The 19,735-nt window shown below is 38.9% G+C and overlaps 1 protein-coding gene across 1 annotated transcript in view; it reads left to right on the forward strand.

Moving 5' to 3' along the window:
* The first annotated feature begins 2,167 nt into the window (after positions 1 to 2,167).
* Positions 2,168 to 19,735, forward strand: part of Syt1 (Synaptotagmin 1) — an 83,336-nt gene continuing 65,768 nt past the window's right edge. Inside the window, exon 1 of the mRNA XM_011301448.1 lies at positions 2,168 to 2,431. Coding sequence (XP_011299750.1) covers positions 2,341 to 2,431 — 91 coding nt within the window. The 5' untranslated portion in view covers positions 2,168 to 2,340. The remainder of the gene's footprint in view (positions 2,432 to 19,735) is intronic.

Below are 19,735 nucleotides of genomic sequence, written 5' to 3' on the forward strand. Positions count from 1 at the left end.
ATATTCATACTAGTTATTCATCTTTTACGGCACTTCCAGTAAATTTTACTACACTTCCAGTAAATTTTGCTGCACCACAATTTTTCAAGTGATTCTGGTAGGAATTTTTCATACAAATTTCTCTCCATGGACACAATTCTAAAACTAATTAATTTGTCTTTGAACAATAGCCAGAGCGACATGATATGAATTTCAATTATCATTTGTCATAAGTGTAATAGCACAATACATTTTGACACCAGTTCGATTACAAATCTCGTTGTGGTTCTGATAAAAACTGGATCAGCTTGGACCAGATGTTTAGTCAAAAAGTGCGAAGACAATCAGGTCGAGGCTTGATTAGCCATATAGCCCCGATATTAATCAAATTTTTTAATATTAAGTTTTTATAATTTTTCAAATTTAATCAAGTTACCCTTATTTAAACAAGACGAGAGGAACTAGTAAGTACTTGGAATCAGTTGACAACAAAAAAAAGTTATTTTTCCACCACATTTCGTCGATTTTGATGAGCTTCTACCCTAATTAACACTAAAAAAGATGTATTATTTTCCCAATGCTGAAGCTCCAGTCTGTGATTGCAGTGCCTATAGTCTAATACTCTTTCATTTTTCTTTTTTTATATATATGTCTATGTCTTTGACTATGCCGAAATCATTGGCAAATTAACGCTACTTTTCCGATAAAATCTCTATCGTGGTACTCGTTGAGTTATCTCTAATATCTTACTACTTAGAATCATTTACTTGTAATTTTGGTATTTTTACACATATTTATAATGGCACCATGTCTCGATCATAAAGTTAATTATAACTCTTTTATGAATAAATTGGAAATTAGTATTAATAATGAAATTTCTGAAACAGGTTTGTTCTAATACACATCGGGTGCACATTACAAAAAACAAAGAATACTATAGAGGATCCTATGCAAACTTTATGCACACATTTCGGTACAATTACTCTATGCGAAAAGTTGGAATTCTTGTGCATAGAATATCCATAAAATCTATATAAGATTGTGTGCGGTATTCTTAGTGTTTTTTGTGTGTGGACTTGAGCACAATTTGATTGGAGCTTGTCCATAATTCTTAGGGTTCAATTTGCTGGATAAGCACCTGGTAAGATTCTCATCAGACATCACGTGATCAACCCTGGCTAACCGAAATTGGATCCTACACTGCGGGCAGCTTTCCGGATTGGGTCCACTGAATTCACACTTGATCACATCCTCATCAGCAATCACTTTATTAGACTAATGTGAAGCTGCTCAAATGAGAACCTGTTCTGAATCTACATTAAAGCGGGGCTTAAAGAACTTAATTATGTTCTTTAAACCCGATTAACTTGATCAAAACTCGATCAGTTTCTGATCAAGCAAAAACAGGAATATCACGTGGCCTCGTCGTTATCAAAAATTTCAAATATAATCTTTCAACGGTGAACTAAAATTCCTGGATAATAACTGTTGAGCCCGAGCCCTTTCAACACCCGTGGTTTAGCAAATGTTTTCAAAATGATTATTAATTTAATTCTGCTTAAGTTTCTCTCACCCTCATTTTTAGTGTCGACCAAAATCGAATTAAGCGTTTATACAAATCTCTGGTACGTCCCCACAAAGCCTAACGTCAGAATTTGAAGGCACCAACCCAAAATGAAATGAATCCTGATGATACGCGAGTTGAGAATAAAATTATAAGAAATAAAAGGTGCAAAACGCCGGAGTGCAGGGCGACAAAGGGAGTAACGATAGGACAGGGTGGTCTGGGAGAAGGCTGCGGGTAAAAAGGGGGATAGCCACGCGGCAGTATCCGTGAGCCGGAGACCTTCACCGAGACCCAGTTGGCGTCGACATTGCCCCTGTACCAACAATATATATATATATATATATAACTCGAAGAGTATTCCGACCGTCGGCTGGTACTCCCCTTCGCCCCGTTTCATCCAACGAGGAAATACACGGTCCAGCATGCATCCCCGTGCGCGTCACCACCGCCTCAGAATCATAGCCGCTCTAGTAGTGTTACAGTTGCTGGGTACCAGAGGGGCAAAAGATTGACGCACGCGCCGACGCAGACGCATATCATCCTGTGAAAGCTTATTCCAACCAATATTCCCTCGTCCTGTTATGAGCTTCGCCAGACGACGCGTCGGCATCATCAAGTCAACAAGGCTCACTTGAGGATTATCAGGGTACCAGTGATTAACACAGCCTTTCAGCACTCAGTGCCATCAGTTGTTTCATTGGGTGATTGAAAATTCGTTACTCGGACAATTCGAAATTTACTGGATCCCATTGATTCGGGAGATTCACTTTTATAACTGGCGGGTTTGCCGCGTCATGGGAGTGGTGAAGACAGCCTCTGAGAGTTTTTTCGAGGAGACTGCACTGCCGAGCGAGGAGGCTAATTATTCGCTGCAGGGTCATGCCGGTGAGTTTTTAATGATTTCGTTAAAAAAAAAAATTTTCGCTCTCATCTGTGCGTAGAGCTCTGCCCGGGCTGTGTTGGAGGGTATCGAACCGTTGGTTTGAGATTTTAAGTAAAATCCATTTATCTTTGGATATTCAACCGCCGAAATACTTTGCAAACACCGTGGTATTTTAAAGCCGATGTGCTAGGGGTATATACAAGAGCGCCAGCTAACAGGTGTTTGGATATACAGGTATAGTTGGAATGGAGTTGAGGGGTTGGAAACTAGTGAATTGAGGTAGGCCATTAGGTTCATTTAGATTTTTATTTTGAAACTTTCTCTTTTTCTTTCTTTCTAAAATTTATGAAATTCATGAATTAATTTTCGAAAAGTTTCCATTCTCTCGTTATTTAAGAATTTATTTGGAGGTCAGTAGGGGTTGAAAAATGTGCGGATAATATTGGACAGTTGTCTAGATGTGGAAGAAAAATTATGCTTATGGAAACTTATCGCAAAGAGACTTAAAATAGAAATTCCGATAATTATCTGTTAATGTCTTATAATTCGTGAAAGACGATGGGAAAACTCTTGGAATTACTTTCTATATGTTCGAAATGGGGAACAATGGGAGTCAGAGACTTAGCCTTGACCTAAGTGGGAGATTCTAAGAACGTTCGCAGCGGCTCGATATACCCCAAGTTTCATCCTTCTAGCGATGGTGCGGTTGCTGAAAGCTGTGAAATATCAAGCATGCGCTTATCGACAATTTATCTTTTGTTAGAATTCTTTAATACCACGAGAGAATTGTTTCACTGTGTAGTACTTACCCACTTGACCGTCATTCAATCTTTTTTCCCTTGATTCAAGTGCGAAATTATCCGACCTCATAGCGTTTCGTCGTGATGGAAATCTGGACACACTTGAATATAGTTTTTATATTCATTTGTTATTCGAGTGTGATTTGACCTTGCATCTACCTGATTTAAGCACGCAAATTCATTTCCGTTTTTATCCGAGCATGTTCGAGCGTTCATTTATGTTTTTATTCGGGCGATTTCGTCAAACGATTAAATCAATAGTCAGGTTGATTGCTAGTGCACATAGGTAAAGAAAAAATAATAATTTAAGTAAATATTATGATATTAATATGAACATCAATAAACAGTAAATAGAACAATGTAATTGAACCAATACAAATAACAATTCTCACCAAAATTAACGACAAATTACCAGCCAATAATGACTTCAACACAAATGAAATTATTTCACAAATCAGTAATATTAGCATATGGCATTTCTATTGCTCAATTTGTCAAATTTCAATTGACAAATTGATAATACTCAGTATCACGGTAATCTACACTTAGATTCTAAAATTCGTGACCAAAATACATGAGATGCAAATTCGGATTATTCACGGCCTTTAGTATCTGACTCTACATCACTCAATGGCGATTAGCTCAAGGACAAATCATTGCAAAATATGAATACAAATATTTGAGAAAGTAATATTAGTTGTCGATCTCGGCTAATGAAAACAAGTTCGGTACAAACTTCAAGCAAGACACATTTAATCGATGTTTTTTTTTCTCCGCGTAGGTCATTATTACTTCAATCGACATTTTGCTAAGCACTTATGATGCGCTCGTCCTCGAAACCGGGCTTACAATCATTTACAGATTAGTCCACAAGATCAGAGACTGACTGGGGATGCAATGCTTTGTTCCATTCAAATAGAATTAGGCTGTGAAATTCAATTTAGATCAACCAGTCTTATCAAATCCTGATCTAAATTAGCTGGTCTCAACCCGATTAGTTGTTTAGTATGATAAACCAGGATGATTCCAGGTGAATAAAATATGGTAATATTTTTTTTATTCCATCACTTGGATCAGTCAATTATTGTCCAATAATCTAACCGAGGAATTCAAGTATTAACAAGCAGAGGTTGTGAGCAGATGACAGCGAAGACGTGACAGTGAGCATGACCTTGAGTGATTTTTCCAACCTTTCATCGCCATCAATGAATTAATAGTATGCGTTCGAACCACTAGAGAAAATGCTTAAAGCTTCGTATGTACTCTCATTTCTTGAAAAATTAATCTTTTCACTTAACTTTTGCATTAACGATGTGTCAAATTGGAAAATTTGTTGAAATATTTCGAATACTTGGATTGGAGGGGTCTACAAATTTTGATTGATTGAGATAGAGTCCATCAAGCAGAATATTTCAAGATGTGAAAAATTGAATTCGGTTGGGTAATTTTCGAGATATTTTAGAAAGTCAATATTAAGCAAATTTGAATATTTCATGAATTAATCACCTGATTCAGCCGTTCTTCAATACCGAATATCTCGTTACCAAGTGGAAATTCCAAGTTGAATCGATTTTTCGCAATGTTGCTGTGCTAGCAAAATTTTTTTTTAACAAAAGCGGAAATGTTGGAGTTTCGTGAAAATCTATCATGGATGGTTATACAGATTTTCGTTAATTGACATAGAGTACATGGAGACGAATATTTTTAAAGTTGAAAATATGTAATCGGTCAGATAGTCTTCAAGATATTTGCGAAAGACGTTTCAGAACGAAATCACAATTTATATGAGAAATAACTGGATCGATGGAGCTAAATTTTAGCACACATTTAGTCCTTGGCGATACCTTTAATGTGACTAAATTTCACTTTTCTCGGAATAACTGTAATCGCTTATTCGTTGAATTTTCTAAAAAAGTGGGCGAAATTCACCATGCGCACATATACACATGGTGTCAAAATTTGGTATTTTTATGTTTCGGACCATTCTCCATCATTTGCAACCAAAATTAGAAAATCCGAACGATCCGGACGATTACAAAGCTTTCGTACAAAACATGGGAAGCAAAAAATTCCGGAAGTAAAAAATGGGTTAAGGTGTAGTGGATTCACACGGTTTCTCAGTCCCAACTCCTCTTCAGAATGTTCACAGACCGGAATGCTTGTTGATTTTATTGGAATTGTTCTCTCTTTGGGGAACCGTTTCCGAATTTACCCGCACACCTCTTTGCGTTATCCAGTCCCCCACAACGTGGACTTGGCGGTGTCCCCGGCTTCATGGACTATACAAGTTGTTACAGTTAAAGACAAGGGACAAACAAAGAGACGAATGCTTCAGACAATCTTGCACAGACTATTCAAACACCGAAACCTCAATTAACGTTTCGCCTCGATGCTAACTGCCTTTGACTGATACAAAATGAGCGGTATAGTATAGTATAGTATAGTGGTATATATCAGTGTGGACTGGGAGAGGGGCCTCATCCACTTGAGAAGCCATCTGGTTCGGCGTATACCGGGCGACCGTGCCATGAAGTGGACATTTTAAACTTTCCATTAATTTGAAACATAAATGGCAATGTTTCATAGTAAATAGGCAGCATTTTTAGGAAAATTTTTTTTTTAATGCTTTCATGATGAGGAATCGTGCTCAACAATCATTTTGTGTCCGTATTTGCAACGATTCAAAAAATAAAATAGAGCAATTGTCCAAAACTCTGAGCTAGAGCGAAAACTTTAGCCAACAATATGAAACAAATAATTCGTCGATGAATTACTATTGAGAAAACGCATATAACTCTGATAAGAATTTCAAAGGCTGGCTATGACAACAGGGCTGGGAATGCCTTAGCAGCTAAGAATTAGTTCATCGAGGCTGACTAACTCTACTGAAAAAAAATCGTTATATTGATGATGTAACACGTTTCTTGATTTCGTCTTGGAGATCGAAGATACTTACTACCTTCGCCCGTTCCTATACTCGCATCCTAATAATCCAACCGATCTGAAGACCGGTGGCTCAGAATGCTAGGTCGTGGAGAGAGGGTCAGGATCCACGGATACGCCGTTTCACTAAACCGAAATCTAGACTGCCAAATAAGACAACGCGTACACCAACAGGTCGATATATCGAGAGCCTACTCACAGAAGTCCAAAACACGTGAAACAACCTCGAGGACGATCTCACCAAGAGCACGACAGCGGAATGCCAACTCACCCATGTACACACTACCGAGAGTCTGACGGACCTACTAAGGTAGTCCCAATTATAGGGAGTATCGCCAGGAAGAGTGTAGCTCTCACCCAGAGAACGCCGAGGAGAGTATTGCACTCACCCAGAGGGAGTATAATTCTCGCCTAGAGGGCGCGAAACCCAATGCAGGGGCATCGAAAGTCTACTAAGGACTAAAGAGAGATACGAAGACTCAAGAAAGAGACTCAGCAGTACTGCCAATGCCCCACACTCCCAACTACGGCTGGTTGGACTGCCGTGTGGCGGGATGTGCTGCCTTCGTCACAGAGTAGGTATCCCCGATATGAGCTTCTCCTAGAGCGTGCTGAATTCAAACGTAGCCACCGCCCCTTTCGAACCACCCTGTTGAAGAATCACCTGTTTGAATGCCCGCCCTATCTAACATGGAGCGCTCATACATCAGTAAAAGATCTATGCAGTATGCCCGAAAGTTTCATAGAGGCACTGGGAGTGTTCCTACGTGTCCGCCTTGTGTTGTTGCCTGTTCTCAGACCCACTACGCCCTAAGCGCTGGGGTTCCAGTCCTCACATCCTTCGACGAGTCGAGAAAACTGAAACTTGGTACCGATTCTGGTTGGTCAACCATTTATGTTTGACTCGGACAACACTCTTCGTGGCTGACGAGAATACGTCAGGAAATAGAATCATCACCATTGGATCTTATTCGCAAGCTAAAATTCGCGAATTGGGTACCCATTAAGATTTGGAGATTATCCCGACCCTACGAATAGGCTGGCTCCTGGTATAGTGCAGATGTAAGCAACCTCAGGTAGGCTCGGAGCTGTAGCCATAAATTTATTAAGGTTCCAATTGTAAGGGACCTAACGCGATTACAAGGGTTCTCGTACATTTGTGTGGTGAGGGAACATCGGGTGACGGCGCATGCGTGTAATTGGAATGCGAGAGTAAAATGGTTTGAATTTTTATGCAGATGTTTGGATATTTTCTTTTTGATTAAAAAAGATTGAATTAACAGATAATGGTCAAGATCCAACATTCATCGGTGGACATGAAAGTGAGATGCTCGTGAACTTAAGAGAGAAAAATTTAATCGTCAATTATACATAAAAGAACGCCGATAATGTTCTTGATTGCGAGAAGTTTGTGTCTTTTAATTTGGCATGGAGAAAAGGAAATATAGAAATGAATACTTTGAAAATGCATGTCAAGTCACGTCTATCAACTACATGATAATATTTAATAATTGTTTTCCAAACAATATTTGCTCTTCAAGGAATCTATGAAAGGTACGATTATTTTTTTAATTCGATTAAAAACACCTAATAATCAATCAAAAGTATAACATCAAAAGAAACAATAATTGAAAAAATATTTCCATTAGAGAAATAGAAAATGTTTCTATTTTACTTTTCCCATCACCAAGTTTCTGCCGAATATTCCCACTACTCTTGTCTACGCACATGGCATCATGGGCCCGAAGGGACAATTTTGACTAATTGAGGTCGGGAGTCGGAGTAGGTTCGAAAGCTGAGGCTGCCGCCCTCTGACCTAACCGATGATTTGACCCATGAGTATCTGCAGCCGACAAGATGTCATCAGTGGGTTGAGGAGTTCTAGTGGGAGTTTTATGGTCAGATTCCTCATCTCTTGGTGGAGACTCTACAAGAAGTTTCATACGTTCTGCCTGGAACATCGTCGCCAGTATGTGAAATTCGTTCTAGTCACTCAGGAGGAGGTTCGGCTAACGCTGCGGGGAATGAAGAATCATGCTGTGCGGGGTCTAGAGAGCATCAGCTTTTGGTGGAAGAGGTTTACTTCTGTTTATGTCCATCTAAGTCGGATTTTTACATCGTATATCGATGGTAGTTCATCGGTTCCTGGACAGGTGGTGGACGGAAAAACGGTCCTATTTCCAAAGAAGGGTGAGTTGTACAACCCTGTGAATTACCCACCAATAACGTACTTGAATACACTATACACTCTTCATCATAGTTTTGAATCAGTGTATCGTGTGCGATATTGAGCTGATATAGCAGCAGATGTGCGAACAACGGGCAGCAAACCCATTACTCTCAAGTTGCAACGAAATTTTACTTGTTGATCATTGTGTCTTGCTCGATTTGATACAGTATCACCAGGATCGGTCAGTGACACGGATTGACGGTAAGGTATTTAATAGCACGAGCCATCAGCCCATTTTCTGCAATTGGAGTATCTTGCGATTGAGCCAAGTGTCTTGCACCGCTTTAGAGGACACGCCTTACCATAATATCTGGAAGTCGGAAGTGGAAGTCGGCTAACTTCAGGGTTGTTACAGTATACGACGTGAGTTGTCCGAGGCGATACTTTGAGCCTTCTCTTATCTTGGATTTCACTGATGCCGCTTTCTGTTGCTTCGCGAGCTGTTGGAGGGAATACCCAGCCGGGAGATTTGGCAAGAAGAAGCATCAGGTCAGCCATATATTCTATATGGACGACCTGAAGCTGTTTCCCTTTGATAAGTGTCTTCTCACGCTTCAGCTTAACATTGTAATTGCGTACTCTAGAACAGTTGGTATGGTGTTTGCATTAAGTGGGCCGTTTTCCAAACAAAGAAGGAGAGTCGGTGCACAGAGAAGACCTTCAATTGGTGGATAGCGTCGATGTTATCTATATCTTGGGTTCAGTCAGCGGTCTGTAATAGAGGCTGAGTCAGTCAAGCAGAGTTTTCGCGAGGAGTAGCGTCGGCAGCTTGGGGAGTTTAGAAGTTCACACTTTCTGAAAAGAACAAGATGGCCGCAACAGTCTTGTTCGCTGGACCAGTTGTTCTTTACTCCTTTGGAGTGCTTAAATGGAGGAAGAATGAGCAGAAGCAATTGGACCGTGATTCTCGTAAGCTCATGAAAATTCAGCAGAGTCTTCACCCCCCATTTTCGAGTCGGCGTCTAGACTTCCCGCGTGACCGTAGAGATCGAAGGCATCTCAGTTTAAGGTCTCTTCATGAGCGCTTGGTGCTGGGCTTGGCTTGTAACGTCATGAATGACTTGAATTCTTCTTTTGAGTTTGCGGATGATCGTGACCTTCATGAGGTCCAAGCTTTTCTATGTAAGATGGCGGATACTGCAACTGGAACTCCTGGTTTAGAATTTCGTCATGGCCGAAGTGTGTAGCTGGCTAGTAATTCATTGGCTATTATGGCGAAATGTCGGCGAAGAGCGACCATCAAGGAGACGAACCAGTTCAAGGAACTTCGCATGCACGTTGGCAGATCGATGCATGGCGTATTTTTCGTCCTGGGGAGGAGCAGGGTCTGTCTGTTCAGCTGAGTTTCTCTTTCATGCAGTGAGGAGGCTTGATGTCCGAAACTGTGGGTTTCATTGGTGCATGTCAGGCCGGCCTGATGAACACCTTAGTCTATCCGAATCATGTTATGGTGTTGCAAATTCAGTTAGGTGTCGGGCTTACAAACAGATCCCCGAAACTCTGGTCCATCTTTTGTCAGCTTGTCCGACATGTGCAGACACGAACTCCATCCATTGGCATAATGGGACTTGAGGAATGCACTATTATTACTTCTGGAACTCTTGTAGAATAGACAGAACATTGAGGCTGCCTTACGGCCCGGGAAACATTGCATCCGGTGTCGTGAATAAGAAATATAAGATTTACTGGAACTTCTCATTCGCAACTATCGGACCCATTGCTGCGACAACGCCTGATATTGTCCTCTTCAATTTTGAAGACAGTGTCACATATGTACTATGAGCGCAATGTATCACAAAAAGAAGAGGCCTAGCACCTCAAATATGAACCTTTTCTGCTTGAGTTAAGTCGGCTGAACCGATGGGTCAGGATCAGGCTAGTTGTCCTGATTATTGATTCTCTCGCTGGCATCGGACATTCTTTTGTATCTGCGCTTGAGATCATCCCATCTTGTAGGCCAAATGCTATAGTATTGGCTGGCTCGATGCAGAACGCTTTCTCTTGCATCCTTGGGTCTCTGGCTACTCAGGTAGCACGATTCTGTGCAGCAGAGCAGAGCAGGGGGGGGGGGGGGGGGTCAAGAAAAGTGAATAAAGTAAATTAAGTGCATAAATAGTGATGTTTGGTAAATTGTATGAATAGAGAATTAAAAAGCATACGTCATAAGTGCGGGTTAACTTTGCGCTAAAGCGCAAGTTTCTTAATAATTCGCGTCTCTGCGGGTGCAGTAACGTGCGCCGAGTGTATTCTGATACAACAGTGCAAACAATGATTTAATAACCATCTACCCGCACTGAGAAACGTTAGTGAAGATTTAGCCCTTCAAAGCTATCATTAAATAAAAGTACACCCGAAAACAATCGAATGCAACCACGGACAAGAATGAGTGACGCAACATTCAATGCTGTATCGAAGAAAAAACGGCCACTCGATGATAACGCCAATGGCATCTCACTGTCCAACAAATTGTCAGTATTTGACGCCATCAATGATATGAGAATGGACGACAATCCAATTTTCTTTGAACAGGGGACCGAGGCATTACAAAGCACACAGAAGAAGAACCACCTGTACTTGTACTTCCTGGCAGGCCGGATTCGGATAACCTGTTTATGAGAGCACTAATGAATTCCCTGAACTCTGACTACTACGTGAAGCATCATCACAGTTTCACCGAGGTGTTTAAAAACACAGTAGAAACTGTTTGGCAATAACAAAATATCAATTTCAAGGTTTCGTTTTCCATAGATTTTAGACAATGAAAAGCTGCGATGGGTCACAAATTAAATTGAAATTGTGTGGATCTGTGGTTCTTAAACAAAAACCCAAAAACAGAGAAGAATGAATGAAGGATATTGCCAAATAAACGGTCGAAATAATCTAAAAAGTATTGAAAGATGGTAGAAAAAAAAACGAGATCAATTGCCAGGTAGGTGAGGTTCAGTGCTTTACTTATTTGGCATGTAAGACTGCATATTTTTCACAGGCGCATCTTGTTATAAGATTTTCAACCCTTAAAATACGCCAACTCATGAGGAGTAGGTGATTTCCTATTCATGAAAATGCTGTTCGTTTTCACTAACTTGACAATTAAATGGTGTTAGGATAAATCGATAAGCTTTGATTCACCGCAATATCATGTGCACCTTAAACTTGCACGTGTGCAATTAAATTATCTGGTTGCTGGGTTTCGTATGACTTTGATTATAACCCGCAAAAAAATCTGAATCCATCGATCAGGTTAATGTCTCTTTGACGTCAATCTAAAAAGCTGTTGAAACCACTTTTTTTCCACCCTCCATCTGCAATCACAAATTAAAATTTGCTGTACGGTACTTCCAAGGTTATGGTGACGTTATTCGTAACCTGAGAGTGCACGGTATTTGATGTGCGCGTCATTCGTTTACTGGGGTCATAGTAGCAAGCACGACTTACGCTCCATATCGGCCTTTAAATGAAGTGTGTTGTGGAATATGCATTTTCTGTGTTAATGTACATGAACAGTGGATATGATATTAATAATGCTTTTATGCCATCGGTGCCCGTAATCACGCGATTCTAACCTCGCTTCGCTCGGTTAAATCGCGGATTCCGGACGCAATGACATAAAATTTTGTATGAAACGCGTGCGTAATATATTTTTCCACTCGTGGGATTGTAAAACTCGCCTTCGGCTCGTGTTACAAACCTCCCACGAGTCAAAAAATATATTACGCACGTGTTGCATAATATACTATTTCCTATATATCCATTATATATTGTGTGGATGAAAATATAATACAATATTACCGACGGTAGTGGCCGTGCGGTTAGAGTGCTGGACTAGCATGCCAAGGATCCGGGTTCGATCCCGGGCACCGGCGGTTAAAAACATATAGCGCTCTGATCTCACGGTCTCACGGGCGAGCGGTAGTCCTGTCAAAAGGACGACTGTACCAGGGCAGGTTTTTCCCTCAGATGAGGTTTTCCCTCCCTTTCAGCAAATGCGGTACAGGTGGTTGGGGAGTGGGAAGGGAACAAATCGTAAAAACCCGAAAGGGTATACGAGTGAAAGAACATTTTTTTTTATAATACAATATTTCCCAGAGACCTGTTTTCCTCATGAGAAAATGGTCTGCAGAATTATTCAACGCAAACAGCGTTCAATAGAACATTTGCATTAAATTATTCACCTACTGCATTAGTATTAATTGAATACAGTCAGTGAATTATTCACTTAAGAGAACTATGTTATGGTTTCGAAAATTGGAGGAAATTCGGTCATCACCATTTTACGCATCTCTATTTAAAGGAGAGAATATGATACTTTTTCTTCCAGTGAGGTACGTGATCTATAACGATTAAAATCTACAAAAAAATGATTAATCTTTTTGTTTTTCCCGTTATCATTGTAATTACCACTCGTCCACTCTATTTCAATCTAATGTACATTTTCCTGTTTCCATTGATTCATGATTTGCATTGATTTTAGATCACTTGCTTTCGTCTTCCTATATCCAATTATTGCGCATTTCACTGAAATGAAGCTGCATGAAAAACGCTTACTCGGCATTCTTATTCACTCATATGCAGCTTGAAAACTCATGTTTTGATTTATAAAGATACACTTGAAGACACCAGTGCCCTGAAAACGCTCGACAAATATATCAGTTGTCAGAAGAGGAACAAGAATCCACTTTCTGTTATCACCAGTTTCGTGGTGGTCAGCGTTTCTAGGATCAGTTTCGTTGGTGCAAGGGCTTGGGCTTTGAAGCTACTACCTCTATCAATAACATTCCACCGATACCAGACATTGCATGTTCAGACAACGTATTTGCGACTTTAAGAGCCCTAAGTCTATAGATGTGTAGGACTCTACAGCGTACTTCTAGAAACTTGCGAGCATCGGTCCAAATGGGAATGCAATATGCAAACACTAACGTAGCTACTGAGAACATCAACGTTTGTCTTCTTTGCTTAGAGCCTTTAATGTTAGCTATGGAGGGTGATAAGCTGCATCCAATTCTAGAAGCTTTCAGAGTCAAGCATCGATCATTTTCCTCAGGTATCAGATAAACGACTGAACTAAATGGCATCCAAATTGCTCACGATAATTACGATAGGTCATCTACTGCGACGTTATTTTGGGAGAACATGGGATTCTCCTTCCGTTGTTCCGGCCCTCTGGCGCCAACAACCTCAAAACCCAAATTCCAAATACAATTGTTAGGCGCCAGCTTATTTAACGGAATGGCTACCATGACGAAATCCTTCTCTACTTTCAGCGTCAACTCACGAATATTACAGTTAAGATTTACACCAAAATCACTATTATGAAGTTAAGAAAAATAACAGTGTTCTAAACTCCAAGATATTACAGAATAAATATATAAATGAATAACTAACTTAGAATAAATTCAAAATAAATGAAATTTCATAAACAACAAGTCACGAAACTGAATTGTTATAAGTGAAGAAAAGTGAAAATTAATCATAAACTTTCAACGAAAATAGGCGGAATAAAATTTGCTGTACCGAAATTATCAAAAATTCACAATACTAGCAAAATTCGCAAAACTCGAATAATTTGCAATCCAATGAATAACAAAAATAATTTTGTCCAAGAAACAAGGTAAGAATAGGTTATTCAAAATTGACCTGAGAGAGACCTTATAAACGTCGGTTCGTTTGCGATGTTGAACAGAGCCACGGTCAACGTTATCATCAATTGTTGTAAGGCATGTCTTCCAAAACTCAGATCTCTACACCTCCCAGCCGTTCGTCCATATTTTGGAATCTCGGGCTATGACCACAGAAAAGTCTACTTCACGTTCTCCGCGGGTTCGCTGGAGCATAGAAGTTGTAGAAGGGCATTTTGTCAACGTAAGTCTTTCCAAAACCGGTCATATTATCACTGTTCATATTCTAGAATGGTTGAGAGCCACAAGCGTAGATGACCACTCTTCGACTGGCGTCATTAATTTAGGATGGGATACTAAAGTCACATGACTGTAAGATTATGACAAAGTTAGGCTTCAACTCTGCTCACACCGATCATGTGCATCTTTAGTGATTGAGTTCTGGCATACTGCTAGCTATACGTTCCTGATGCCATTTCTTCATTAGTTTCCGGAGTGTTGTCTGATACACTGGAGATCTATTACTCGCAATATAGACTAAGTTTTAAAAATTGCAATTCGCGGTATATGGGGCGAAGCGTGAATTTTCGTGAAGTCCTTGACTGAGTAATCGTGATCCGCTAGAGTCACTGAATGTCACTCTCTCAGTCCTAGTTCCTCCATACACTTTACATAAGAAATTGATAAGAATGAAGCTTTGAAGAAGTCATCCTTTAAAGTTTTACTATCAAAGTCTTTTATCTTGAATTTTAGTCGTGGTGACTTCCTGGGCATTTTGGCTTCGTCTCCAAAGATGTCACTGGCCATAATTGAGAAGTTTCGTCAATTGTCTTTCTACATTGATTAATCAACATATCTCCTGGGGCTATAGATGGATCCTATCAACGCCTGCACGGGTTCGTTAATGTCTCACCTTTTAGTAAGCGACCGGCTATCTTCGCATACTTTTCCTTATTTTTGCGTTGCACTGATTGCGTTCGATATCTTACGATTGGAATTTAATTCATCTTCGTCACCTGTCTTGAAACTTTTGTCTGACCAGTGGTTTGGCAGGCAGATTAGTAGGTGACACTCCTGCCCCCGCCTTTTGCTATTCCAACAATATTCGAAACCAAGGGGTCCGGTTTTATTACATTAATCACATTCACTTCCTGAAGACATTGCAGACCATATTTGCAGACCATATAATATTCGCACCTAAACTCGACACAGAGTATTAGAATCCCTGCACCGTAATATGGTTTGCGTTTTTGCGGACTAACATCACTACAGGATTTACAGTAATGCCTTCTTACAGCGAAAAATAGCGAAAGTTAATCAAATGATTACTGTCTATTATATAAAAATCGAACTCAATTAGGTATATACATTAAAAGGATAAACCGGTCCAAGTCGACGTTTGGTGGGGTTCATACCAGTCGCGTCCCCATCGCAAACCCTGGGTCACGCTAAGTGCTGGTGAGGCTTGATACTTTTTGAAAAAGGTGCTTAATGAAACGTTGAATTTATTGCGAATAGCTCATGATAATAGGTTTCTTAATTATAAATAAACTGCTTTTTCAAGGAAAAGCGAAGTACACCTACATGAGTATCCACAAACATAAGTGAGATGATTCAATGAGGTTAAATTCATTCACAGCTACTCAGTCCCGACACTAAAAATTTCTACTTACTGTAGGATATACCTTAAGTAAAAAAATTATGGAACTGAAAAAGTTACAAAAAGGCGTAGCTATGTTAGCTTATTAGCGAATATTCAAATATTATTTAACAATTACAGTGCATTCTACATCCCTTTCATCGGAGACATTACTCATTCATAAATGAAAATTTATAGAAGTAAGGCGATATCAAAGCGCACGGTGAACGCGCGCGCTTATAGGAACGATCCCTCAAGATTTAATCATATCGGCCTTTCTCATATGAACTTGTTCAATTTACAAGTCAATCGACATTAAAAGTTAGTAACCAGTTAGTTTTTCATTCAATTTTTCTTTCGTCCTCTGTTGTTCTTTGCTTCAAACGTTCTCTGACACGTAGTACTCGTTCTTTCTCTTGATCGCATTCTCGAATTTTACTTTACTTATTTATTGATTTTTTGAGATTCTTGATTTTGAGATGCTCGCTTGTGTAGGATTTTCCAACAATGTTGCCTCGAAATAGGGAGCTTCTGCCACTGTGTAATCAACAATATAGTTACGGTGGAAGCTTCTTTTCAACAATTCAATATTTCTGGACTTCACGTTTCTTTCCTTTCAACTCGTTGGTTTAGACATGATTTAACAATCCTGTCATTTAATAAACTAATTACTTAATGCTTAACTTAAAGATATACATTTGGGTGGCTTACCTTCGCTAGTTCTCATCAGAGTGAGGATCCTTCCTACCTCTTCCTCAATCCTGGAAAGTGACCGTCTTCCTGGGCTTTTGCGACCAATCACGACGAATCTCCTAATTTTTGCCCGAATAGGAAACATTTTTCTATTTCCTATCGGTTAATTCGGGTCATGGCCACCTTGCACGCTCTATCGGGCGAGGTGGAAGCTTATTGCGAATCAATGACGGCGTCGATAATACCCTTATCGACCTCACATAGAGTTCATCCCATTTTAATCCTTCCCTAGCAACATAATTCCACCGGTCATTACGGTTCGGTCACCTTGGATTCCAGGTACTCTTTCCCCATTAATTAACTTACTCGCGAGGCAAAGGAGTAGCTCAGGTATGCTCCCCTCAATATGACTCCATCTAAGTGACCTTCGTCGTGAATATCGTATTTATCAATTTCTGTGTCATTTTTTGTCTTTCTATTACTTTCTTCCTTATTTTCCATGATTATTTTCCAACATGAAATCGAATAAGCGTTTTTTTATCATTCTTCATTTTTCCAGTAAGTTTGATTAAAATTCTTCTATAATAAGCTTCACTTCTTTCATCGTATCAGCCATAAATACGTTTACTTTATAAGTATATTCAATCTGTCCGTATATGGCTATGAAATCAAACGACATAAACTATATATATTGCAACCCAACTCCTGAAAAATATATCATAATCTTTCAATTTGATATCAACCCACAGACAGTTAAATTAATTAGGAACTATTATTTTTCATGCTCTTAACGGTAAGAAAATGAACTGTATCAGTACAGCTCATCCCACTGCAAATAAAAAAACATTGGTATATAGCGAGCAAATTTCTCTATCAATTTCTGCCATAAAATAATTAAAAAATTAAAAAATCTTATCATAAACTAATCGTTGAGGTTAAAAAACTTCAGGATTCTTTTTCATCACAATTATTTACATTATGCTATTGTTTTATGACAGAAACCGATAGAGAGACTTGCTCGCTATATATGCCGATATTTTTTTCAACTCGACGAGCAGAAATTGATAGCTTTCCTGCCTACGCTGTATTGAAAAATCGCTTTCAACCCTCGGGAGAAAAAACAGACAAGCCTTCCCCATGTGCTTAGCCAATTTAGCACGTGGGGAAGACTTATTTGTTTTGCCTCCTTAGGCGAGAAATATACTCTATTTTCACTGTGAAGAGCTGTTCTGATGCAGTTCATTTACTTGGTATTCAGCGCGTAAAAAACACTAGCTTTCAATTCATTTTACTGTCTGTCTGTTGTTCAAATAAAGTTGACACACTTTTATATGTTTTTCAGGGCATTTTTATGCGACGATTGGCATTGTTTCATCGACAGTCGAACAAATGGTGGGTCAAGGTCTAAATCAGAGGTGGGCAACCTCAGCTCTCCGAGCTACTGCAACTCCCGACCTCCATTAGGCAAAATTGTCCCAAGCCATAACGTTTATGGCTGCACCCCGTTCGTGCCAATGGTGCCCTGCGCGTAGGCAAGAGTAGTGGGGATATTCGGCAGAAACTTGGTGGTAGAAAAAGTAAAATAGGAAAATTTTCTATGTCTCTAATGGAAATATTTCAATTTCAGTTCAATTATAGCTTTTCTTGTTGTTTTGCTTTTGATTGATTATTGGTTGTTTTTCATCGACTTTATAAAAAGGAATTCGTATCTTTCATAGTTCTCTTGAAGAGGAAATATTTTTTGGAAAACAATTATTAAATATTATCATGTTTCATTGTTAATAGACCTGAGTTGATATGCATTTTCAAGCTTTTCATTTCTATATTTTCAGCTCTCGATGCCAAATTAAAATGCACAAACTTCTCACAATCGAGAACATTATCGGCGTCCTTTAATCTATTATTGACGATGCAACTTTTCCCGCTCAAGTTCACGAGCATACGACTTTCATTTCCACCGATGAATGTTGAATCTTAACCATTTTCTTTTAATTTAATTTTTGTTCAATCCAAAAGAAAATGTCCAACCACGTGCACAAAAATTCAAACCATTTTGCCCTCACATTTCAATCACGGGCATGCGCTATCTCTCGATGTTACCCCCCCTACCCAAATATGTGACAACCCTTGTAATCACGTTAGGTGCCTTATAATTGGAACCTTACTAATTTTATGGATACAGCTCCGAGCTTATCTAAGGTTGCCCACATCTGTGATAAATGGACTGGACCAATAACCTTTACTTATCCAATAAATCCATGCAACCCTCAATAAAATGAAATATATTGATAACTATCAAATTTTTTGGTATTTATGTTTTCAATTTTCATGCTCTATACATATATGAAATAGTGTGTGTATCTGTTTATATTATGTGATAATTCTCTGTCATTTTTTTATCTAACATTTCCTTTTCCGTCATTTTTCATGGAATGAGAATTCACGAAATAGTTCCCAATCTTCCAGTATCAGTTCCATATTAACTACCAAAATGATTTCAATAACTTGAATTGAGGATCATTATGTAAATTATATAACTATGAGTGTGTATATATCGGTTTAAACAAAAATCTCTTATGTGAACAATTGTTTTACAAAACCACGTCAACTACAGTCAGTTCATTGAGAAAAAATCAAAACACTCCATTTCAACGAATGTCAAGTCGACTGCAATAGTGTAGAGTAGAGTAGAGCAGATATAAGTACAGCAGTTGTCGGTGTGTTCTGGTCTCACGACGACTATACAAGCGTACAAAAGTTACCCCAAATCATTGGTATTCAAAAAATTTTTCAAAAACGTAATGCATATTTTTAAACAAACTTAATAGTTCATATTACCGCAAGTGAAAATATAGAGCACAATATAAGTTTTTAAGGTCGATCTCTAGTTCTCTAATCCGTGGAGAAACCTTGTTGTAGGGTATTGCCAATATTGTTGTTTAGGGCATTATCGTCAAAAATGGAATCTCACAGATTTCACCAAAATAATCAAAATCATCGGAAACGATTACATGTCTTAAATTTTGAGAATTTTTATCATTTTCCATAGTTTCAACAAAATTTTCCAAATTTTCCAGCTTAGCAAAATTATTAATATTTTCCATATTATTTAAATTTGATACTAAATTTTTCATCCATGCGAAATTTGACGAATCACTCATCATCATCCATAACTTGCAATCATCGTACAAACAGAGGAATAAATGTTATATCATATAAAAGTTCATTGCCCTATCTTTCGAATAATATTACATACTCATTACGTACCATTACTTGAGATGCTGACAAAACTCTCCAAATAAAAACTGCAAGCGTAACGTAACATCAATTTTACATCTATTTTGACGATTAAAACATCATAGTTTCCGTATGGAGCGATATAG

This window comes from Fopius arisanus, unplaced genomic scaffold, assembly GCF_000806365.1.
Source record: "Fopius arisanus strain USDA-PBARC FA_bdor unplaced genomic scaffold, ASM80636v1 scaffold00022, whole genome shotgun sequence".
Taxonomy (NCBI): Eukaryota; Metazoa; Arthropoda; class Insecta; order Hymenoptera; family Braconidae; genus Fopius; species Fopius arisanus.